The sequence below is a fragment of the Octopus sinensis genome, linkage group LG4 (assembly GCF_006345805.1).
Source record: "Octopus sinensis linkage group LG4, ASM634580v1, whole genome shotgun sequence".
Classification (NCBI taxonomy): Eukaryota; Metazoa; Mollusca; class Cephalopoda; order Octopoda; family Octopodidae; genus Octopus; species Octopus sinensis.
Window position 1 is genome coordinate 39,156,778 of NC_043000.1, and position 27,500 is coordinate 39,184,277.

The 27,500-nt window shown below is 36.3% G+C and overlaps 1 protein-coding gene across 1 annotated transcript in view; it reads right to left on the reverse strand.

Moving 5' to 3' along the window:
* Positions 1–27,500, reverse strand: part of LOC115210819 — a 119,751-nt gene that overhangs the window by 369 nt on the left and 91,882 nt on the right. Inside the window, exon 2 of the mRNA XM_029779567.2 lies at positions 1,303–2,207. Within this exon, the coding sequence (XP_029635427.1) occupies positions 1,303–2,207 (905 nt within the window). The remainder of the gene's footprint in view (positions 1–1,302; positions 2,208–27,500) is intronic.

Sequence of the window (27,500 nt, forward strand, 5' to 3'; positions counted from 1 at the left end):
GCAATTTCAAGGAAGCGGGTAATTCGATTACATCTACCCCAGTATTCAACTAATACTTATTTCATCGACCCCAAAAGGATGAAAGGCAAAGTCAGCCTCAGCAGAATTTGAACTCAAAACGTAAATACGGACGAAACGCTACTAAGCATTTTGTCCGGTGTGTCAACCATTCTGCCAGCTCGTTGCACTTGCAAGTCTATAAATATTCGTTGACATCAGGCCAGTAATTTCGTGAGAGGGGGTAATTCGATTACATCGACCCGAGTGAATAGCTGGTACTTATTTTATTGACCCCGAAATGATAAAAGGTGAAGTCAGTAGAATTTGAACTCAGAGCGTAATGAAGGGCGAAATAACTCTAGGTTTTCTGACTGGCATGCTAATGATTCTGCCAGCTCGTCGCCATTACAAGTTTATGAATATTAGAAATATCTTGTACAATCGTCCCTATTTTTTCTTTTTTATCGACGTATCCCCTTCCCCGAAATTTCTGGCCTTGTGCCAAATTTGAAACCAATATTTATAGACTTGTAAAAGCGGTGAGCTGGCAGAATCGTTTCTATGCTGGGTAAAATGCTTAGCAGCAGTTAATCCGTCTTTACGTTCTGAGTTCAAATTTCACCCGTTATCCTTTCAGGGTCGATAAAATGAACCCGGGCAGTCGATGTATTCGACTTACTCCCTCTCACAAAATTACTGACTTTGTGCTTACATTTGAAACTAATACTTGAAGTCTTGTCTATATACATTTGCGAACATGATTTCTGCAGTAGTAAACTGCGATCTCACGGAGAATGCGCTTGAATCCATTAGGTTAATGAGCATACAGAGTAAAGATATGATTAGAAGCACTGTACAATCTTAGACTTTCTGTCAAGACAAGATGCCAAAGTCAGTGAGCATTCTAACTGTGTTTCTAATCGAAATAATACATTTATCTTCGTTTATCAAGTATGTGTGATGAAAAACAAATAAAACACCGCGTTGAATGAATCTGGGGTAAATAATTAGTGTTCTGCAAATCTTTTAAAATAGGCATCTTGTTGATGCGTGTTTGTATGTTACGAAATATGCAACCTCGAAGCAAGAGCGACAATCAGTGCTTTTTGAGTAACTGAGCGTCCTGCATGGTCGCTGAGGCGCACCATTGTTGTTCAAGCAGAGTCTTACTGCTCGCAGACCCGCCTTATCACAGATAAATCCGTGATAAGCGTAACATGGTTCCCAATTTAGCGTATCGTGTTATCTGGGATCAGTGATGAATGAGAAAAGATGTACGTTTGTAATGAAAAGATTACTTACATCATATTTTTTCGGTGCTATAACCCAATCATGGCCATCGATGTTGCGAAAGTCTACGACAAGTTTAGACTTTTTACAAATATTACGCCGAGCTGATTTCTTGCTTCGCTTCACCCTCGTCTTTTCTGGTTCTACGTAATTCTTATCGGATCGTATACTTCGTCTCACTTTGGCATACGACGTAACTTCCGGTGTCGTGATATCATTTTCATTGACTCCATCGTCATATTCATCGTCATACTCATCAACATAATCGTCTCCCACCTCCTCCTCCTCCTCTTCCTCCTCCTCCTCTTCCTCTTCCTCTTCATCGTCGTACTCATAGTTTGTGCTTCCTGACTGAGATTTTCTAGAAAGACTCGTTGAAGTGTTATTATCAGTGCCCTCGTTTTTTCTGACAAGCATTTCGTGGTGAAGAAACTCGTCTCTCTCTTGTTTATGAACGAGACGCTTATTAATCTGCTTGGAAAAAACTACCAACAAAGGTTCTTTCTTATTACGAGGTGTGGTGCTTATATCCATGTCGTCCCCCCACGTGTTATTGAATATACTCTCAATAGTCACTTGCAATATTTGAACGTAACCTTTTCCTATTTCCTCAATCCAACGTTTGACTGCCGGTGTAACATCAAAAGATTCCCAGCCACTATTTCTTCCATAGATATGCTTTTGAGACACAAGTTTTAAATGTGGAGAATCATCTTTTATGATTTCTTCGTAGAGAGATACAATACGGTTTTCACCCACATATCTGTTACGGTCTCTTTCTACGAGTTTGTATAAGCGTAGTTGGGCAAGGTTTATTTGCTCACCTTTAGGGAAATTACTAATGTTGAAGACTAAAGTATGGTTCCGAGTGACAGCTCCGGGTAATTCCGTTTTGGCTGTAGTATTGAACAATATATCTGAAATGAATTAAAAATGAAACGAAATCAATAACACTAGTACAAAATATTGAAACACACACACACACAAAATATTACCACACACATATGTTATATGTGTGTGGTGTATCTGCACATATATATATATACATAAACGCCATCTGTGTTCTCTTTATATGTGTGTGTATGCGTGTGTGTGTATGTGTGTGTGTGTGTGCGCGCGCCTGAATGCTTATGTATGCATATATATGAATTATTTTATTGAAAGGCGTTTAGAGCTTTTCTTGCGATGTTGCCCATTTTCGCTGAAGGCTGGGGACTGACTCTCCTCCAGTTGACTGGTCGTATTCGATGCATGCCTAGATGTAATGATTATTGCACATTATCTTGTCATTTATCTTCGACTTGTTCTTGTCATGGAATTATGGCCAGGCTAGGGCTGCCTTCAATGGTTTAGATAAAAGAAATCGACACTACTATTTTTTGTTGTTAAAACGGAAACATATTCTATCGGTTTTTTGTCGAACCGTTAAGTTATGGAGACGTCAACAAAGCAGCAACGGATGTCAAGTGGAGGCTTGGAGGAACACAAACATATACATACATACATACATACATACGTACGTACATACATACATACATACATACATACATACATACATACATACATACATACATACATACATACATACATACATACATACGGTGGAATGTCCCAGCGAAGACCTCAATAAAATGTAAGCACAACAGACCCTATATAATGATTTGGGATAGAGAAGAGAAACTGTGCACAGTTGTGGAAATTAGCTGCCCAGCGGATGTTAACTTGAAGCTGAAGCTCAGTGAAAAATAGAATACCTATACAGAACTATTGAGAAATCTGCAGGTACTCTATCCAGATTACAAGTTCACGTTTATACGTGTAATTATTGGGGCCTTTGGATGTGTAACACATTGCCTAAATACCAATCTTGAGAAATGTGGCTTCTCAAAACCAGAAAGGATAAAGCTAATTCGAAGACTACAGATCCAACCCATCACCAGAACAATAAAAATCTGTAAAACTTTGCAGAAGTTTATCATTTACATACAAGAGCATGTCTAGATATGCCACTATATGTATGTGAATACATACATAAAACAAAACATACAAATCTGCTCATATACATACACAAATACCCTGTTGTTGATGTTGAAATTCCAATGAAAGAGGCTTGAATCTAGAATAGAAATCAGATCTTACTCTACTGGCAAGAAATCTTGAAATAAACTGAACAATGACATACATAAATGCATGCATAAATACATATATACAAATACATACACACATACATACATGCATACATACAAAGAAACATACATACATACATCTCTTTCCAGATTACAAGTTCAGGTTTATACCTGTACTTATTGGGGCCCTGAGATATGTAACACACTACCTAAATACCAATCTTGAGAAATTAGGCTTCTCAAAATCAGAAAGGAGAAAGCTAATTTGATGACTTCAGATCCAATCCACCACTGGAACTGTAAAAATCTGTAAAACCCTCCAGAAGTTTATCATTTAAATATAAATGAGCATGTTTAGATATGCAACTATATCCATCAGAATACATACATAAAACATACAAATCTGCGCATACATATATACATACATACATACATACATACTTATATACATACATACATACATGCATGCATACATACATACATACATACATACATACATACATACATACATACATACATACATGCATGCATGCATACATACAACATACATACATACATGCATACATACATACATACATACATACATACATACATACATACATACATACATACATACATACATACATACATGCATACATACATGCATACTTACATACCCTGTTGTTGATGTTGAAATTCCAAAGAAGGAGACTTGGATCTTGGTTAGAAACCGACTCTTTTTCTATTGGCAAGAAATCTTGAAATAAATTGAACAACGACATACATACATACATACATACATACATACATACATACATACATACATACATACATACATACATACATACATACATGCATGCATACATACATACATACACATACATACATACATACATACATACATACATGCATGCATACATACATACATACATATACATACATACATACATACATACATACATACATACATACATACATACATACATACATACGTGCAAGCATACATATGTACACGCACTCACAAAGCTTTTGTAAATAATCCACAGGAATGGTTTACGTCTTTCGAACAAGTAATGCCTCATGTCGAATGATGAGCTGCGTTTCTTCTATGTTTAAGTAATTTTGAAGCGGATTAGTTACATCCCTATTCTCTACAATTCTGAGGAAATGAGTAATATCAAAATGAAGGGTTAATAGACACCTAGCGCCCTTCATCGCCTAAAATAGAATGACGCTGTTATATTACCTGGCGCAAAAAATGAATGGCTAGATAGGGTGTGAGAGGAAACAATTCGGTTGTTGTATTTAGCAGGCTGGGTGGCCTCATAATGGCTTCTTCGTTGGATTGCAATATATCCTTTTTAATTATTAATGATAATTGATTGTTATAATTCTGTATGAAAGGAAAGTCAGAGTTTATTGTCATGTAGGAAGGGAAGTTAATTCTTATATCGGAATATATCGTAGCTTTCATATATGAATATTTATAATTAATTAGCGTTATCGAAAATTACTTAATATACATCACTTTAAATTGATTTGCTGTTAACATGACAAAAACAAAACTTATTTAGAGTCAATCTATTTTAAGAAATTGAAGCAAATTGCAAACACTGAAACATAAACGAGCTCCATTGAAATCGGTCATGCAATGCTGAAGCTATTATCTATGAAGCAGAGGTCTTTCCACAATACAAAACATTTTGTGTAAACAAACCGATATGTGGTAAAATAAACCAAAGAAAGTGATTTTATTCATGACTTTTTCTTTATGAACATAAACACAATGAATGTAACTAAAATAGGTAATTATGTCCCGACACTGAATGAATGTGACAATATATTTTACGTAAAAAAAATCGTAGAAAGATGCCACCTATCAATAAATCAGTAATTAAAACTTATAACTATGGATATACGAAGGGGACTGAAACGTTCCTGGCTCAAAGTGTGTCGCGAAATGCGTGGTAGGAGGCCCAACCTTCCGATTTCTTTTACAGGGCTTAGAAAAAATATTGGACCGCTTCAATTAAGTGTGTGAATCTGAGAAGGGAATATGTTGAATAAAATTATAATTAACTGATCCTTTTGAAATTTCTTTTACCCAAAGCCCAGAAATTTTCAGCACCCCTGTTATGAACAACTGTGAAGCAAATCATATTCATGAACCGCCATAAATCTAGAAATCTTGTTTAAAAGTGGAAAATTACATGACTACAGATTGAGTGGATGATCATAAAGCTATATCCAAAGACCACTCACATACATTTTACGTTTTCTTCAATAACACCATTAGAAAGCCTCTTTCTATGTCTTCTAAGTGATGTCCTTCACGTCATTTGCTCTGTTAGACTTTGCTTCCAGCATAATATATAAGACACGCCCGAGTATCAAAACAAGATATTTATGACTTTACATTGTTTCCATTCGCATTAGGCGACTAAAATACTTGGGAAACTGCGAGTTCTACAGGGTCCCGGCGTTTATTTTAAATAGACCTTCCCTTTCACGATATAGGCTAAGATGCGATCAAATCAATAATGGACTTGTGGACCAAACTGTGAACTTAAATATTCAACACAAGGTTATTGTCCAGGATTGTATATATATATATATATATATATATTGAACACACAAATACATACATGCATACGTATATACATGTGTGTGTGTGTACATGTATCTGTATACGTACATTATTACACAGCTGTGTATATGCAGAAATAGCAGTGAAATCTCCATCACACCTTACCAAAAAGAAAAGCAAAAGCCATCAAATAATATATCTTTAGATAAACTATGCCTGAAAAGATTTGATCATTGATCCCTTTAAGCGGAGAGGACTACGACAATAACAAGAACGGCATCCAAATCGTCTGAAGTTATGGTTTCAATGACAATTTCGGAGTCGATCGAGGAGGAAATTGTTGTTATTATTATTGTTGTTTGTGTTATTATTGTAGTTTAGCTCGAGGCAAGCTCTGAATTACTCTATTTTACTCTTTTAATTGTTTCAGTCATTTGACTGTGGCCATGTTGGAGCACCGCCTTTAGTCAAGAAAATCAACCCCAGGACTTATTCTTTACAAGCCTAGTACTTATTCTATCGGTCTTTTTTGCCGAACAACTAAGTTACGGGGGACGTAAACACACCAACATCGGTTACCAAGCGATGTTAGGGGACAAACACAGACACACAAACATATAAACACACATATATATATATACATATTTTTGGAAAATATATATATATATATATATATATATATATATACATATATTATGTGAAATAGAAAGATGAATAATCTTGTTGCAGATTAATCAAAAGTTTAACCGATACCTTGGTAGCAAAAATCACAGCAGAAGACAGCACGGTTGGAGGTACAACCATATGGTGTTGCAACCGTGCGTTGGTGCGGATAATTGAATATTAATATTATTAGTGAATTGAAGAAATGGAGTTGAACGAAGATTGAACAGAAATCGTTTTATTTCATTCTACACGTGTTTCGAAAGGCACAATTTACCAAATTCCGATTGAATAATGAGACCATATTGTGTCTTTCTCTTCAGGAAGAAATAGGAAATCCGTTGAAAAAACAAAAACAGAACAGAGGCGGAGCAAAACAAATCGAACGAGGCTCCTAAGAGCCCATGGCCAAACTGTTTATCAGTGTATGTTGAAAACGGGTGGTGGGTGCGTTGAAGATTTTAACGGGTCAGGCAGCGGTCATTCCGGTGGGTGAGGGCACGGGGTGTGTAGATGTTCTTTGTGACCGAGAGTAAAGTTCTGACTATTTAAAGAATATTAGGTGTATTATGTGGGGCGAGACAAATCTACTTTACTCTCGGTCACAAAGAACATCTACACACCACGTGCACCCACCCACCGGAATGACCGCTGCCTGACCCGTTAAAATCTTCAACGCACCCACCACCCGTTTTCAACATACACTGATAAACAGTTTGGCCATGGGCTCTTAGGAGCCTCGTTCGATTTGTTTTGCTCCGCCTCTGTTCTGTTTTTGTTTTTTCCAACGGATTTCCTATTTCTTCCTGAAGAGAAAGACACAATATGGTCTCATTATTCAATCGGAATTTGGTAAATTGTGCCTTTCGAAACACGTGTAGAATGAAATAAAACGATTTCTGTTCAATCTTCGTTCAACTCCATTTCTTCAATTCACTAATAATATATATATATATATACATATTTTTGGGAAAAGAATTTTTTTCGAAAAAAATTTTATCCTACATTAGATATAAATTTAAGCGTTCACTTCCGGACTCTTTCACTCTGTGAGAGCATCAGTTCAAATCGCACGTGTCTCGAATGGGCTGGAGTATTTCTATTTTGGATATATTTGGTGTACTTAATTGTGCTCATGACTTAGTGTTTGCTTCTTCCATGGGTATGAGTAAGTATCTCATTTATTTCTTTTGCCACATGTATCACTGACGAAGGGAGGGCTGTTATAAGCTAACTATGAAATCGGTCCGATATGGTAATAATGGAATTTTTTAGAAATTTCTGTCGACCTTTTTTCGAGTAGCGTGCGTATTGTGAAAAAATTATATGGTTAATGGACAATATGTCCAATTTTTCGGCATATTTAGCATTAGACATTTTTTCGTTTGCCCTTATTTTTTAATTGTTTATAAATTTAACCTTTAAAGGTATTTTTTAATATGCTGGCCATTGATAAAATTTTTGGGGGAAAAGAATTTTTTTCGAAAAAATTTTATCCTACATTAGATATATATATATACATATATACGACGGGCTTCTTTCAGTTTCCGTCTACCAAATCCACTCAGAAGGCTTTGGTCAGCCCGAGGCTATAGTAGAAGACATTTTCCCAAGATGCCACACAGCGGGACTGAACCCGGAAACATGTGGTTGGTAAGCAAGCTACTTACCACACACCCAAATTAAATCTGCTTATTTAAACACATACAGAATTAAGTTGGAGGATATTTCAGTCCTGTCAATTGTACACTAAAATAGGCTCTCCGTAGGTTGCGAAGATGAGTGTTCCAGTTGATTCTATCAGCAAACAGACTGCTTGTGAAATTAATGTGCAAATGGTTGAGTACTCCACAAACACGCGTGCGCGTAACGTAGATCTCAGGGCGAGTAGTGCTACACAGAACGTGACAAGGCTGGACCTTTGAATTACTGGTACAATTCAGTTTTGCCAGCTGATTGAACTGGGGCAACGTTAAATAAAGTGCCTAGCTCAAGGACACAATGCGCCATCGGGAATCGAACTCACGACCTAGCGATTGTGAGAGGAACACCTTAATCGCTAAGCCAGTCACACGCCTTTGCTCTATTCTACCTTACTAGCAGACATATATTACACCGCATCATCCGATATGTCTCAGTTTTTTGAAAGCTGTATGATATGATTCAAGGAAGAATCAGCTATTGTTTCTAGCAGGTCGAGGGTTTACACAAAGGCTTTCTGCTCGTTAGTAGCCCTTTAGGGACGATTCCACTGACTATCATTCTCTCCATACAAAATTTGGCCTCATGCCTGCTCCAATGAATTCAATAATTACGCAGATGTAGTTCTGTGTTTTGTTCTTTTCATTGGAAAGTTTCATGCAAACATTTTGACTTGATAAAATACATGGAAACTGGTCTGGTGCCAAATGGTTGTTCTTGGTTTTGGACTCCATTCAAGTAAGTTATTAAAGGAAACATTCTGTTTCTATGATAAACACAAGAAACGCTAGCTTTCCTTGGAAACAGAATTATATATATATATATATATATATATATATATATATATATATATTATATATATATATATATACATATATTATATATATATATATATACATATATATATGTATGTATGTATGTATATGTATATATATATATACATACATACATACATATATACACACACACACGCATATATATATATATATATATTATATATATATATATATATATTATATATATATATATATATATATATACATATATTATATATATATATATATATATATACATATATATATATATATATATATAATATATATATATATATATATATATATACATATAACGGGAAGCTTTATGAAAATAAACAAAAGACGAAGGCAGGTGGAAAACAAACGAACAATTGTATTAGTATGGCGCTCAGGAAATATAAATAAAACAAGTCTTTAACGTTTCGAGCCTACGCTCTTCAACAGAAAGATACACAGAGAGAGAAAAACACAGAAAGAAGGAGAGAAAAAAAAATGCGTGCAGTAGCTAACGAATCAACATGGCGATCTGTATATATACATATATATATATATATATATATATATATATATATATATATATATATATATATATATATATATATTATATATATATATATATATATCGATCTCATTGATAAACACGGATATTGGAAACCAACAAAGAAACCTGTACGAGGTCACCCAGATTGCTAGATATAACAGTCGTATTATTATCTGTCATAATAAAGAGCTCATGAAGGATATATTGGTCGATGTTATTCTACATGAGTACTTCTCAACCGCGGTTCATATGACCCTAGGTGGGTCCGTAAGATTTTGTGCTTAAAATTTATCTGAAATAAAGTGGTTATACTCTTACAATACACAAAATATTTTAATAATTTTTTAATACAGTTCCTAATGATATTCAATTATAAATATGCATTACGGTTTTTTAAAGCATTAAATGGGTTTGACGATCCACCCGAGTATAAAATGAATGAAAGGGATTCATAGGAAAAATAACTGATCAAGACCGTTTTAAATGTATGAGAAACAAAAAAAAACTGGAAAACAATCGGCCGAATGTTTCTGCTTTTAATTCTAGCCAGGAATGACGAGAAAAATGGTAAGCATTTTGGATAGAAGTTCCCAGAAAGTCATCGAATTCCAACTAACGGGTGGCTTTGAAGTACGTATTTTTTGTGTTGAGCAATTTATCTTTTATCTTTTACTTGTTTCAGTCATTTGACTTGCGGCCACACTGGGGCACCATCTTGACGAATTCTTAGTCGAATGAATCAAACCCAATACTTATTCTTTTGGAAGCCTGGTACTAATTTTATCGATATGTTTTGCCGAACCGCTAATTTTACGGGAACATATGCACACCAACACTGGTTGTCAAGCAGTGAAAAGGAACAAATACAATAACACACACACACATGACGGGCTTGCTTCTGTTTCCGTCAAAAAAATCCATTCGGAAGGCTCTCGTTGACCTGAGGCTATAGCAGAAGAGACTTGCCCTAGGTACCACGCAGTGGGAACGAACCCAGAACCATGAAGTTGGGAAGCAAGCTTCTCACCACTACCGCGCCTAACCACGCTCATATTCAAGCAGCTTCTGTGTTTCATAGTTTATTTGAACAGTTAATCGCGGTGACAGCTCAGTAAATGCAATTTGTATTTAAAAGAGCGACCAAGTTTCCCTCCTTTTACATCTTATTCCCTTAACAAATGGAAGATGACATCACATGCAGTTCTAGGCACAATACGTGTAAAACGTACTCGAAATACGAGATAGTGAAAGCTGGGATGTCTTAAATGAAGGCTGTCATGGAGCTGAAAATCATGTCCTACTGCATTAGAATGGCATGAAACTCCCACAATCTTAGTTCTTCTAATTTGCCAAACGTTTTCTTCATTCCTTTGCCACATAATTTCGTAAACAAAATCTAGAACAAACGAAGAGTAATTTTGTCAGTCTTCTTTGGGTGTCTTTAACTGAACTGCATCAGTAAGCATTGTAGCGAGTAATGTATAAACAAAAATAGATTTCGTTTGGTGATAAGAGTGTTCGCCAGATATGAAATAATTCGCTTGCGAAGGAGGAACACGAAATCGAGAAGGCTACAAAGAACTGTGTGTAAATCCCTACGACAGAAAAGATCAAAGCGGTAACCTTCGGCCCATAGGTGACTATCATTTCTTTTCTATTCAAACCATACTATATTGATAGCATTGTCTACTTCGAGGTACACCGTAAAAAATCGAAACAATATTCAGATTAGACAGAAATGGAGTCAATATTGAAATATTAACACAAAGTTATGGAAGCTAAAGATTTGAACACACAACTGGGATTGATGAGGCAAAATCCTGCACAAAGAAGTCCAAAACTCATTCATGCACAACAGACTGAGCAAGTCGATTGCCTTTCATTTCTGCAGGGCATCCATTCGCAAGTGACGTTCATTTTGACTGATTCCAGACGTTGATCAAATGAAAGCTATGATATTTAGGTATTTTCGGTTGCCTTAACAACACAGTGAATTGATAACTTCAAATGGGAATTATGCACGGATCAGAGATCCAATTCCTTGACTGGTTAAATTCTACGTTATGTTAATAGTCATAATGAAATGATTGTGCACCCATGCACATACATATGAATATTGATATATGAATTTACGTGTGTATATATACGTGTGTGCGTGTGTGTGTGTGTGTGTGTGAAGGCTTGTGGTTTACTGTTTGGGGTACTGCACTCACGACTTCCAGACTAGAGGTTCAATTCACAGACTGGGCAGCGCATTGTATTCTTAAAAGCGACGCTTCATTTCATCATTTCACGTTGCTCCAGGCCACTCATCTATAAATGGGCCACCCTCTAACGGAAAAGTCTTCCGACCAGGGAAAATGTTGGCCTGCTCGCCTAACCACCAAAAATTACGTCATTCGAAAGCTAAAGCAAGGAGAGGTGCATTGTGATCAGCGATGTATAGCAACGTCTGATAGTTTGGTTGATAGTTTATACATACACACACACACGCGCACGCATATATATATATATATGTGTAAATGTGTGTGTAAATGTATATGTGTGTATGTATGTGTGTGTATATATGTATATATATATATATGTGTAAATGTGTGTGTAAATGTATATGTGTGTATGTATGTGTGTGTATATATGTATATATGTATATATATATATATATATATATATATATATATATATATATAATATATATATATATATATATATATATTATTAGTGAATTGAAGAAATGGAGTTGAACGAAGATTGAACAGAAATTGAACAAATAAAACGATTTCTGTTCAATCTTCGTTCAACTCCATTTCTTCAATTCACTAATAATATTAAAATTCAATTATCCGCACCAACGCACGGTTGCAACACCATATGGTTGTACCTCCAACCGTGCTGTCTTCTGCTGTGATTTTTGCTACCAAGGTATCGGTTAAACTTTTGATTAATTTGCAACAAGATTATTCATCTTTCTAGTTCACATAATATATATATATATATATATATGTGTACGCTTGTGTGTTTATGTATATGTAGGTATGTAGAGTTATGTGTGTATGTATGTATGTATATATACATATGTGTAAATAGGTATGTATGTGTATGTTTATATGTATGTATATGTCTGTATGCATGTATGTGTTTATGAACATAAGGAGGCGCGTGTGTGTGTGGATGTGTATGCATATGTATAAACATATGTATACATTTATGCATGTATGTACTTATGTGTATATATAGATGCGCGTGTGTGTGTGTGTATGTGTACGCATATATATATATATATGTGTGTATGTGTATATATGTATGAATGTATATGAGTATGTATATGTATATGTATATATATGTATATATATATGTATATGTATGTATGTGTATGTATGTGTATGTGTATATGTGTGTATATATATTTATTAGTGTATATGTATGGACTAGTCTTCTGTCGGTGTATTGAGGTATGTATGTGTATGCGTGTAGATATGAATCAGTAGGTACGTGTACGTATGTGAATATACGTGAATGTATGTAGATGTATGTATGTATGAATATAACACGTGCGTGTGTGTATGGGTATGAGTGTACGTGTGAGTGTGTGGGCGTGAGTGAGTGTTTGCGTTCGTATCAGTGAGTAGATAGATAAATGGACTCTTTAGACCATCCCTTGAGACCGGCTGACCCAGGTCAAGATAAAAATAAAGATATAAACAAAAGTAATAATAAAATTAAAATAAGGGAATAAAAATGTGTGTGTATGTGTGTGCATGTATATGCATGTGTATATGTGTGTATGTATATATATGTGCGAGTGTGTATACATATATGTATATATATGTATGTATATGTGTATTTGTGTGTATGTACATGGGTATGTGTATATATATGTATATGTATGTATATGTATGTGTATATGTATGTATATATATATATATATATATGTATATATGTGTATGTATGTATATATATAGATATATGTGAATATGTGGGTGTATATATATATATATATATATATATATATATGTAGATGCACAAGTGAGAGTCTCCTTACTTACCTAAAACTCTATTTTTCTATTTATTCTTTTATTCTTTTATTTATTCTTTTATCTACTTTACCACCGATTCCTTTGACCACTCCCCTAATTATGATAGTTTTGCGCCATGCCTACCCCCACCACCACCCATTTAAACCTGCCTAAATGTATAAATGCCAAACCAACTCTTGTCTACTAGCTTCCTGATGATTTCTTTTGAATGAAACAGTTCTAGTCCTGTAGAAGCTCCTTCTATATAATATATATATATATATATATATATATACTAGCAGTATTGCCCGGCTTACCTGTGGAAGCAAAAATTGTTACAACTCAGAAGTAACTGATCTCGCTGAACTCGTAGCAAGCTGCGTCATACGAAAGCAAAGCAGTGCAAATGATTTTTGCACGTGTGACTATTAATTGCACTGAGGAAAGACGATTAATCTGCGAGTGCAAAATCAATACTTTCTTACACAATGTACGTACGTGCGCTCGTGCGTTCTATGCACGCGAGAATGAACTTGGATGAAGTTCAATCAAAATTCAATTATTTTGGTTTTAAAATAAAGCATTTAATGCCCTCTATTTTTGCGCTTATGTGTTCCATTTCCTCAATAGGAAATACGTAGAAGTGTTTCATAAATTTTTGTTGATCAAATAATTGCATTGTTGAATTATTCTTTTAGATCAGTATTTCTCAACGGGGATTTCAGGGAGTCGCTGGCGATGTATCGTGATGATCAAAAATCCGGCCTGCTAAAATTTGGTTAAAGTGATTCAAACTGCAGACTCAACGCAAAATGGTCACATTTAATTCAAAGCGTTAAAAATGTTATGAAAACAATTGATATGTGTTCACAAAGTCCAAACGATTAATACGAAAACCCTCCTGGCTACAACCCCGAAAATTCATTTCTTTGTCGAATTTCTACAATGTTTACGGCGATACGTTTTTATATCTTGATTTTTTATTTTTCATGCAATTTACGCATGCTTGCACGCGTGATGAACACAGTTCACGTCAAACAGCTGACTGGGTAAAGTTCACTATTCAATGCATGGGATAAGGCCTAAACAAACACATTATCGATTTTTGCACTCGCGAGATGAATTTCGGAACAGAAATAACGCAGTTCAATTTTCATTCGCCTAAACTTTAAGTGGCCCATTTTTGGTGGTTCTACGATTTGTTGGCTCGGAGATGTGCCGGGAAGTTAAACACACAGACACACACACAGATACACACACAGACACACAAGTTGTGTTTTATATATATATATATAATATTGTGTTAAGTGACAAGTTTTGCGATATTTTGGTAACTTATTTGCGTTGTTCGTCAATTGACAAGAAAAACAGTCTAGTATTCAAACTAGAGGCCATCGTCTTGCACCGAAGCCACCTTTCTGCAAATTCTTTGATTCCACGCTGATACCAGTTCTTCTTCGAGGCGTAGAACTCCTTTACTGGAGATTCCATCTTTTCTTGGTTGATGAAGCGTCACGAGCGCAGGAAGTGAGCCATGGATCGGAACAAATAATAATCCGAGGGAGATATTTCTCCACAGTCTTAACATGTATAAGCAATGGTTAAGAAGGGGCCAGATTCCGGAGCCTGTCTAGTGGAACTATGAGGGGATAATTCATTAAAAGTTCGTTTCGGGCGGTCAAACAAATCATCGATGCTAACCTGTAATCCGAACAGCTGGAGCGGATGTGTACCAGTGTACAGCAAAGATTCCTGGTATTGGTCATCAGAAAGCGAGCTCGTTTGCAACAAGACAACTGAGGACCTATTTCTGCTCGAACGATCCAGAATAAACTCCAGGAATTTGAGGGAACTGAACTGATGTTGTCACACCCAGCGTATATTCCGGAGCTTGCTTTCTCGGGTCATTACTTGTTCCGATAAATGGCTCACTTCCTGCAATCGCGACGCTTCATCAACCAAGAAGAGATGGAAACTTAACTGAAGAAATACTTCGCCTCGAAAGACAAAAACTGGTATTAGTGAGGGATCAAAGAACTGGCACAGAAGTGGCTTCAGACGGTACAACACGCTGGCCTCCACTTTGAATGTTAGGTTGTTCATGTAACCTGACGAATAAAGCAAATAAATTACAAAAATATTCTTTTCTACTCTAGGCACAAGGCTCGAAATTTTCTTTTGGTGAGAAGACGACCTCGGCGGAATTTGAACTCAGAATGTAAAGACAGACGAAATACCTATTTCTTTACTACCCACAAGGGGCTAAACACAAAGAGGACAAACAAGGACAGACAAACGGATTAAGTCGATTACATCGACCCCAGTGCGTAACTGGTACTTATTTAATCGACCCCGAAAGGATGAAAGGCAAAGTCAACCTCGGCGGAATTTGAACACAGAACGTAAAGACAGTCGAAATACAGCCAAGCATTTTGCCCGGCGTGCTAACGTTTCTGCCAGCTCTCCGCCTTAAGCTACAAACATACTCTTTTTTACTCTAGGCACAAGGCCCGAAATTTTGGGGAAGGGAGCCAGTCGATTAGATCGACACCAGTACACCATAATTTGAACTCAGAACATAAAGATAGACGAAATACCTATTTCTTTACTACCCACACTGGGCTAAACACAGAGAGGACAAATAAAGAGAGACAAACGGATTAAGTCGATTATATCGACACCAGTGCGTAACTGATACTTAATTTATCGACCCTGAAAGGGTTAAAGGCAAATTTGACCTCGGCGGAATTTGAACTCAGAACGTAACGGTAGACAAAATAACGGTAAGCATTTCGCCCGGCGTGCTTCTGCCAGCTCGCCGCCTTAAGTTACCAAAATATTGCAAAACATTTGAATCAACACAATATAATGTTGCATATTCATTGGAGAATATTTTTAATGTTATTCTAAATATTAAAGAATTCTTGTTGGTTTCACTTGTATTCTTTATTAAATTGAGATGCGTCTTGGTTGAAATGATTCATAGTTTAGTTTTCCAGTGAATAAGTATGAGTTGGGCTGGAGTGAATAAAGTGAAGACATTCGACCTTTTAATGGGAAGATCAGGCCCAATGTCAAGATGAATGCTGATTATGTATCATCCAATGTGAATTATATTATCATTTCATGCAGAATTTGTGTGAGTCTGTGTGATACAATATTTTCCTACCGAAGAAAGGGCTATGCTCATGAGAAAATTTTCTGGCAACAACCACAATTTCCAAAACAACGCAATTTCGTCAACCTGTCTGACATTATTTCTGATTATCCAATCACAAATTAATAGTTATGGTTGTGAACCAGTAGGTGATGAGACGATGTTAATCATCCAATGAAAGACTGGGATACCCTGGGCAAACTTTCGACAAAAGAAATACGACAAAATAAAATCGCTTCCTTTGCCACCGAGCTTTGTTACATTTACTTTCTTTTAAAATTTCTTTAACAATTCTCTCTTCCGTTGGTTTTAGAATTATATTCCGCTTGCTGGGTGGGGGGGGATTAGCAAATAATGCGTCAGACTGTATTTCTGAATGCATTTAGTATTGAATCTCACTGATTCAAGTTCGAGTTTAACGTAGTTAATATTTGCTTTACGAAACACAATGATACTGTCAATAAAGATATTAAGCCTAAAGTCAAATTATTAAGTTTTTTTCCATCTCCTAACGAATCAAAGTATAGAGTGAGTTACTTAAAATAAATTTCATAATTAGCATCTACGAAAAGAAAGAATGACAATTTACGTTCTGAGTTCAAGTTCCGCCGAAGTCGACTTTGCTTTTCATCCTTTTCATCGATAAATTAAGTACCAGTTGTGTACTGTTGTCGATCTAATCGACTGGCTCCCTCCCCAAAAATTTCGGGCCTTGTGCCTAGAGTAAAAAGGAGTATGTTTGTAGCTTAAGGCGGAGAGATGGCAGAAACGTTAGCACGCCGGGCAAAATGCTTGGCTGTATTTCGACTGTCTTTACGTTCTGTGTTCAAATTCCGCCGAGGTCGACTTTGCCTTTCATCCTTTCGGGGTCGATTAAATAAGTACCAGTTACGCACTGGGGTCGATATAATCGACTTAATCGCTGGGCAAAATGCGTAGCCGTATTTCGTATGCCGTTACGTTCTGAGTTCAAATTCCGCCAATTATATCGCACTGGGGTCGATATAATCGACTTTGTGGTTACCCCTTTGTGGGTAGTAAAGAAATAGGTATTTCGTCAGCCGCTACGTTCCGAGTTCAGATTCCGCCGAGGTAGACTTCACCTTTCATCCTTTCGGGGGTCGATATCTTAGGTACCAGTTGCGTACTGGGGTCGACCTAATCAACTGGCCTCCCCCCGCCCAAAGTTCGGGCCTTGTGACTAGAGTAGAAAATAGTATTTATTACACTGCAGCACATATTTTCCAGTATTCCCAGCTCTCATGCATACCACAGAAATATAACACCTACGTGAGTGCTTGTAGGGGATGGGGCTTAGATTTTAACCCTACACACACATGCACGCGCATACACACACACACTCACGGTAACACAGATATACAACCACATACACAGAGGCATGCACACAACCACACACACACACACATCCACATACACACATGCACACACACAACCACACATACACAACCACACACATAAACAAACATCCGCACACATACATACACCCATACACACTCACACACGCACAAATGCTTAAACATGTATATTATACACGTGGATATGCATACATAGTGGACACCTCTGCTGTAGACGACAAATGAAAGTTTCGCAAATTCTTGTCGAACAACCTGCACAAAGGATTTATTTGTAGGGATTAAATGCATGTGCCGTACTTTAGCTCACCCCCGCCTCCATCAAGTCCACGTCGCCTGAACAGGTGTACTACACGGTGTGCTACACGTAAGATGCGGAAGTGATCGCAGGAACGTGGAATTAAATGTTTTACTGAAGAACACCACGCATCAGCCAGTCTGCGAATCGAAACCACGCTCTTGCGATCGTGTGTGCAGCACTCTAACCACTAAGCTACGCACCTTCACACACACTCATATATCCATAAGTACACACACACACACACACACACCTATTAAGAAAAAGCGTTGATCTTTTCCTCTATTTTATCAACTTCCTTACTTAATAACTTCAATAGATACAGTCGTTGTATAGCAGTGGTGGAGGTGGTAACAGTAGTAGTAGTAGTAGTAGTAGTAGTAATGATGATGATGATGATAATAATAATAATAATAATAATGTTAACATTAGTATGATTATCATCATCATTATTATTATTATTATAATTATTATTATTATTATAATAATAATAATAATAATAATAATAATAATAATAATAATAATAATAATAATAATAATGGTTTCAAAACAACTATATTAAAAGCCGTATTTGTTTTTTACACTTGAAACTAAACCACTTAAGGATATTTATTAATGCGGTATCCTTAGTAATTGCGCCATTCATTATATTTACTCTTTATTTACTTCAACAATTAATTGTATCCTGGTTTAGGGCGACAAAGTAGCAGAATCGTTAGCGCGTTGGAATAAAAATTTAAGCGGTATTTACGTTTTAAGTTCAAATACCACGTGATCTATTTCCCCTTTTTCATCTTTTAGCGGTCGATACAATAACCTCTGCAGCCATTTTTAATCGATTAGTCCCCATTCTACTCCAAATGTTAGGTCTTGTGCCTATACTAGAAAAATTTGTATTCTGGTTTATTTACATTCAATGAAGGTGTGTGGCCTACTGGTAAGAGCATTGCACACACGAATCACAAGATCTTGCTTTCGATTCCTGGACAGGATGCTGCGCTGTAGTCTTGAGAGAAACACATCGTTTCATCGTTCCACATTGCTCTGGTCCACATAGCTGTAAATAAGCAACTCTGAAACGAACCGGCGTCTCGTTGAGGGAGAATGTTATGTGGATCTATGACTCCTTGTACTTGAGACATTAATCTAGACTAACTATTAACTTTCATTATTATATGTATATATAATGCGGCGAGCTGGCAGAATCGTTAGCACACTGGACGAAATGCTTGGCGATATTTCACTCGTCACGACGTTCAAATTCCGCCGAAGTCTACTTCGGGATTCGATAAATTAAGTACCAGTCTCACATAGAGGACGTGAAACAATCCAGAAACCTAGGTCTGTGAGTATCACGTAGGGCTAGAGATAGGAGCGCTGACCTCCCTTTCTTATGCTACACGGACACAAACTGTGTGTCGATAGCCAGCTAGGAAAGATTTTTCCTGGAGTTAAACAACAGCAACATCGTCCTTGTATTGGACTTCCACATTCTGTTGGCAAATAAACTTTGACAGTAAAGTTTTCTTCGTTTTAATTTAGGCTATAAATAGAGAAGTATCGAGGAAAATGGAAATAATTGCTGTAAAGCGATGCATTTCGAATTCCAATCAGTAAAAAAAGTATTTGTTTTTAGATTGATCACACGGCAGCAGTTTTAAGGAGTGGGGTCAGTCTATGGCAACGATTCCAGCGTTTGACTGGTCTTTTATCTTATCACCTTCGAAGGTAAAGCTGACTCCAACAAAATCTGAACCCAGAACGTAATGGGTCAATGGAAATCTCAACTATTTAATGATTCTGTCAGCCCCCTGTCTTAGAAATGACGTTTTCTGATTTCGGTCCAAGGCCAACAATTTTTGGTTGAGGGAGTTAATTGATTAAATATACCTCAATGCCTGACTGGTATTTTACTCTAACGACCTCAAAGGAAGTCTAAAGCTATGTTGGCCATAGAAGAATTTCAACATAGAACGTAAAATGTCAGAAGAAATTCTGAAAATTCCGATGCTTTAATGATTCTACCAGTATACCTGCTTAATTCTGCTATGAATAATGGTTTTAAATTTAGGCATAGGGCAAGCAGTTTCTGAAGAGAGTAGGAAGTCAGTTAAATCGACCCCAGTACTTGACTGGTACTTATTTGATCGTCACCAAAAGGAAGAAAAGAAACGGTGGCCTCGGAGGAATTTGAACTTAATACGTTAGCACTCCGGACGATATACCACTCAGCACTTTGTCCTGTGTGCTTGTAATTCTCCAACTCACCGCCTTAATTTCACTGTAAATAACTCCTAAAATATCGGGTAAATATGCAGCTATATATACGCCGAACAAAATACTTAGCAGCATTTCGTGCGTCTTCATGTTCTGAGTTCAAATTCTGTAGACAAAATATAAACCCGTTGAGCACGGGGGGCAATTCAATCAACTTACCCCTCCATTGAAACTACTGGCCTCGTGCCAGAATTTGAAACCTATATAACTCCGTTATGTAATATAAACTTTCTTACTTTATATAGCATTGTGAGATTTGAAAGAGATATATCTACTATTTATAACAAGTCAAGGAACAATGTGAAGGCTCTATTGCCAGTAGAGTTTATCTGGTGGATCAGTGATTAATAATTTATGAGTAGTCGACGTCTACTGATTCACATTCCTAATCTGTCATAGAATGTCTTAAAGATTACACCTTACTATTTCTGAACAACGTGACTCATATCTTTCGTAAAACGGACAACCGTGTTTCTGATTATAACTCAGATCACATACCAAGCACAAAAGTAAGGAACATCTAGGTGAGTGTTTGACTTGCTAGAAAGGGCAGTCAAATCTCTCTCAAAATAGAGGCCCATATCTTTTGATAAAAAATAACATTGAATACTGTAGTATTAAATAACAATAGAAATGGAGTGAACATTGCTGGGTTGAAACTCACTTTGCAATTAAGTGGTTTCGGGTTCCGTTCCACTACACGGCGTCACCTTGTGCACGTATCTTCTAATGAGTTTGTTAGACGGAAACTATACCTGTTTGGAAGCACATTTGGTTATATATATATATATATATATATACTTTTAGTCTTTTACTTGTTTCAGTCATTTGACTGCAGGCATACAGGTACACTGCTTTTAGTCAAACAATTGTACCCCAGGACTTTGAACTCCTAGTATTTATTCTATCGTTTAATTTTGCCGAACCGCTACGTTACAGGGACGTAAACACACCAACATCGGTTGTGAAGCGATGGCGGGAGGACAAACAAAGACACAGAGACAAATATATATGCGTGTTTGTGCGTGTGTTTGTGTGTGTGTAGGTTAGTATATTCGTATGCATGTGCATGCACATACGTCGAACCTCTCCGTTAACCAATCTTTTCCTTCTCGACCCCTGCATATGTTTCCTTATTATTATCATTATTATTACCGCTTATACTATGACTGTTGCATTCTTTATACACACCTATCTTTCCTTCTGAAAGATAAGGTAAGTCTCTCTGCCTGCTTGGACTTGTCATACGAAATGGTTACACAGCGCGGAAACTTCAGGGTAACAGGTCACTACATGTGTGTATTGAGTATCTCTTTACCTGGTTGTTACTTAACAATGGACATACACACACACACATACTCAAATTCGTGTGAGCGTTTATGTCCTTATCCATCTATCTATTCACACACATGTATATATATGTGTATATATATATATATATATATATATATATATAATATATATATATATAATATATATATATATATATATATATATATATATATACATACATACATATTATGGATGTTTCTCGAGAAGAGGAAAAGGGAAAGAGAGAGAGTGACAGAGAGTAAAAGAGAGAAAACGGGAGAAAATATTGATAGTTTCAGTTTTAATTAAGTTGCTGTTATTCGAAAGAGCAATTACGGTCAAGAGTTTTAATTAAACGAGAAGAAAGCAAAATAAAAATATAATAACGTAATTGACCGAATACTTTCTCGCAGCCAAAAAGTAAAATTTTAATTAAATGCACAATAGTGCTATATTGTAACGAAAATTGTAGTTTAATAAACAAAGAAAAGACTTTAGATATCTCATCAATGTGTCTTCTCAACACCTTCCTAATGTCTAGGATTAAATGATAATTTCAAGAAGCATTAAAAAGGATTTTCGACTACACACAAATATGAGATTACAATCGATTAATTTCACTCGAGTATATTAGTAACAATTAGTTCATCAATATGAGATGAATGGAAAGCAAAATTAATATTTAAAAAAATTTAAGTTCAGCATTTAGCAAGACAAAAGTTATCATTTAACGACATCTTGTTGGACGCCGTGTTTTTTCTTGTTGCTCAGGCGTTCAATTAATCAAAACAAAGATTCATGTTTATAGACGCTGTTTGTACTAAGCAGCTTACTTCCTAACCACTTGGCTAACAGTTTTTCTAATATACTCCCCGGCCGGCCAGGCTCTTGACAGTGAATTTGGTAGACGGTAACTGAAAGAAGCCCGTAATATATATGTAACTCTGTGTGTGTTTGTGTGTGTGTGTGTGTGTGTGTGATCATTTGTGTTTGTGTTTGTGTCTGTAATACCCGCGCTTGACAACCGCTGTTGGTTTGTTTAGATTCCCGCAAATCGCGGCTCTGCAAAGGAGTTCGATACAGTAAATACTATCCTGGGGTTGATTTGCCCGACTAAAATCCTTCAAAGCTGTGTCAAACTACGATGGCAGTTTAACGACTGAATTAAGACAGGAATTAATGATGACAAATTTTTCTGGTTCATATATTTTTGTGTCAGGATCAGCTAAGCATAACATGGAATAAAAGAAAGGTCTGGGCAATGCAGTTAGTGAGGAAGCGGGAAAGAGGTTGGATGTAACAAGATTCGTGGGAGGTGAAAAGTCGTATGATCTTTTACAGAGATACGCAAGTGTTCAAATGTAATAGAGAGAAAGTGTTCGTCTATTAGAGGCTGCGATGATGGACTCAAAGTTGTGGGGGGAGGATTAGGATAGCATTAAAGTAGATCTTTTAACGATAGAGTAATATTTATGTTGACGAGGGAAGTCTGAGTCTAGCATATTAAAAAGGATTTAGCTAAGGTCTTAATGTTTAGTGAGAAACGAGGTGTATACCATAGACCAGAACGTCCACCGCTTTGTTTTGGTATTTTAGGGGTAGTGTAATCTATATTTTTAGAAATTAGAAGTGGGTAATATGGCCTGTTATAGTTAGAAGTTAGAGGTGGATAATATGGCGAGCTGGCAGAATCGTTAGCACGCCAGGTTAACGTTCTGAGTTCAAATTCCACCGAGGTCGACTTTGTGTTTCATCCTTTCGGGGTTGATTAAATAAGTACCAGTTACGCACAGGGGTCGATGTAATCGACTTAGTCCCTTCGTCTGTTCTTGTTTCTCTCTCTATGTTTATCCCCTTGTGGGCAATAAAGATTTAAATATGGCCTATTTAAAAAGCTGTTTTAGCTTTTGACCTAGTGTTATATGTGTTCGTGTGGTATCTAAGTTGTCTTAGCCTGTGTTCTCCCGGGGTTCTCGTATAGTGTATGTGAGGTCTGTTGTGATACTGATGGTTAGCATGTCGTTGTGATATGATTTTAGATATATCTTGCTTGAGCCTAGTATTGAGATGTATTTCATGTGTTGGGAAAAGCCGCTAGCAGCAAGCACTTGGTTGTAATATGAGGCGTGGTTATTGAATATTTCCTCAGTAGATTAGAGGTTAGATATACGAATCGAGATGCCCTTAACTCTATTATCAAGGTGGATTTGTAGTGAGTGGAATTAATGTTTAAGTACTTAAGGTATTGGTTAGGTTTGTGATATGGGGATATTGGGAGATTTCTAAGTTAAAATTTACGCCTAAAAATTAGCTGTTTTATGGGAATTTTGAAAATTTGGGTAAATCTTTCCTAACACGTTCTAAAGAGGATTTATTAACGCCTTTGGTGACTAGCAAAGCTTCATCTCTGTACAGGCCTCCCTTAATGTTTGGAAAATGTATTCGGAGATGATGGAGTATGTATAGTTCAACGAGGTCAGTGACTTGAGCGGAGTCGGATGATCGCATAGTAATGTCAAATAATTTGCTTTGGTTACTGTTATTGTTACAGAGGTTGGCCCAGCACCAAAGTTTGTTCTTGAAAGAAATATATATATATATACATACATACATAATACATACATACATACATACATACATACATACATACATATGTCTGCAAAGGGAAGACAACTAAGAGGATGGCTACTGAGGTCCTTCAAGACAAGAGACCAAGAAACTGTGTTGACCATGTGGGTAACATTTTTTCATAGCTACCTAGACTACTGCTCCCAGTTATATTCACCACATAGTACCAAACTAACAGCGAAGCTTGAAACAGTCAAACGCCACTACACTAAAAAGATTGAAACTGTGAAGCGGATGAGCTACAGGGATAGGCTGAGAAAACTGCAACTTGAGTCCCTGGAGTGAAGGTGCAACAGATATATAATAATCTACATATGGAAAACTCTAAATGCGCTAGTACCGAATTTCAACATTGAGTGTTATACAAATGCTAGGACTGGCCGGTATTGTATTGTGCCAAAGGTAACATCCACTCAATCTAAATTCAGGTCCAGGTACTGAAATAGTCTAGGATTCAAAGGCTCGCATCTCTTTAATGTTCTACCGCAACAATTAAGAAATCTGCATAAAGTGGAAGTAGAAATCTTCAGAAAGGAACTATACATTCTCCTCTCCACAATCCCGGATGAACAAACAGCCTGACGTGCGGTACAGACGAGGGAAGCTGAATCAAACTCGCTTATACAATAAATAGGAAAACAACCGGAACAAAGGCACACACAGGAGTGGTGATGTGAAGCACCCCAGAATGAGAAAATCAGAAAGTGGTGCTCAAGCATGACAGCAGCCACATGGCTGAAACGAGTAAAAGAGTATTACCTTCGAAACGCAGAGTAGATGAAACAGGGACAACTGATGAAGGGGAATATCTTTTAAGTTGCATGTCTCGTTTTTCTGCTTGTTTTTTCGTTCGAATAAAGTTCGTTTTTTATGTTTTTGTTTTTATGTTTTCGGTTTTCATTGTGTTCAAGCCTTTTTTTTGTTTGATGTCCTATACTCATATATGCATGTATATATACGTCTATATGTAGCTATGTACATGTATGTATATATGCATATATTTATATATTATTTATATTATATACATATATATATATATATATATAATATATATAATATATATATATATATATATATATAATATATATATATATATATATATATATATATATATATATATATATATATATATATATTATATTATATTATATATATACATTTCCATGTTGGAAAATAATACTTACTATGAGAAATTAATACAATACAACCCACAAAAAACACTGAAAATACAGTCCTAGTCTATTCTACGGATTGCCCAAAATACATAAAAATCCACACATTTGTGAAGCCTGCAAAGTCTATACAAGCCTATGCATTAATGTCCCTCCCCCTACTGACCTCAAACTGAGACCCATCATAGCTGGCCCTTCTCGTGAAACTCACCCTTTGAGCAACTTCCTCGACATATTACTCAAACCTTTTTAAAATATGTGAAAAGCTTTATCAGGGATGACCTAGACATGCTGAACCACCCCGCGAAGACAGTAAAGGAAGGAACCCTGCTGGTATCCATGTGGTGAATCTGTACACCAATATCCCACAGGACTATGGTATAGAAGCAATCACATTCTGGCTAGAAAAATACCCAGAAGAGATCCCAGGACGCATTAACCCCAGTTTTATAATTGAAGCACTCAAATTCATCTTGCTGAACAATTATTTCATGATCGATACAACTTACTATCGACAAAAATGTGGAATTGCAGTGGGAACCAGAGCTGCTCCAGTGATTGCAAACCTTGTAATGGGTTACCTAGAACTCAAGTTATACCGATTATCACGAGAAAAATATGGCGCCACTTTTAATTGCTATTTAAAGGAGAACTGCAAGAGATATTTGGATGATTGCTTCATACTTTGGAAAGACAGCATGGATAAACTCCTTGATTTCAAATTAATACTTAACAACATACATAGCAATATACAATTCACTATGGAATACAACAGTAAACAACTCCCTTTTCTAGATATCTTAATTAAAATAGTTAACAAGCACATAGAAACAGACATCTTTTATAAACCCACAGATTCTAAACAATACCTATTATTTAACTCTTGCCACCCCAAACACATAAAAATTAATATACCATTTAATCTAGCGAACAGAACCTGCACCATAGTTTCGGATACATATACACGTAAACAAAGACTCCTTGAACTTAGATCAACATTACCCAATCTCATTAATAAATGAAGGCATTAAAAGAGCTAAGGAAATATATATACAAATATTAAGGCAAGCCAGCCGAAATACAAAACCAGACTTAAAAATACTCCCGTACATTTCCACACATAACCCTAGAAACAACGCAGCCTTCAACATTATCACCCAAAATCTTCATCCTCACAGCAGACAAAACAATGAATGAAATTTGAAGCTCATACAAAATTATAAAAGGCAAAAAGTAACCGAAATCACTGAAAAAAATATTAACCAGCGCAAGACTATATCCACTAACAACAGAGCCAAAAGTGAAAAACTGTGGTCGTCGTAACTGTGGAACATGCCCCCACCTTTTGGAGGGTTCAGAATTTCACTTCAAACAAGGATAAATATTTAAGATCAAATCAAATTTCACCTGCGCTTCGGAAAATCTAATCTATATCATGACTTGCTTAGGAACTGGTAACCACTTTATTGGATAAACAGGAATTTCACTCCGTCGAAGAACCACCATTCACAAAGAGCAAATCCGCCAACCACAATACAGACAGTTACAGATTAGTGAATACATAGAAAG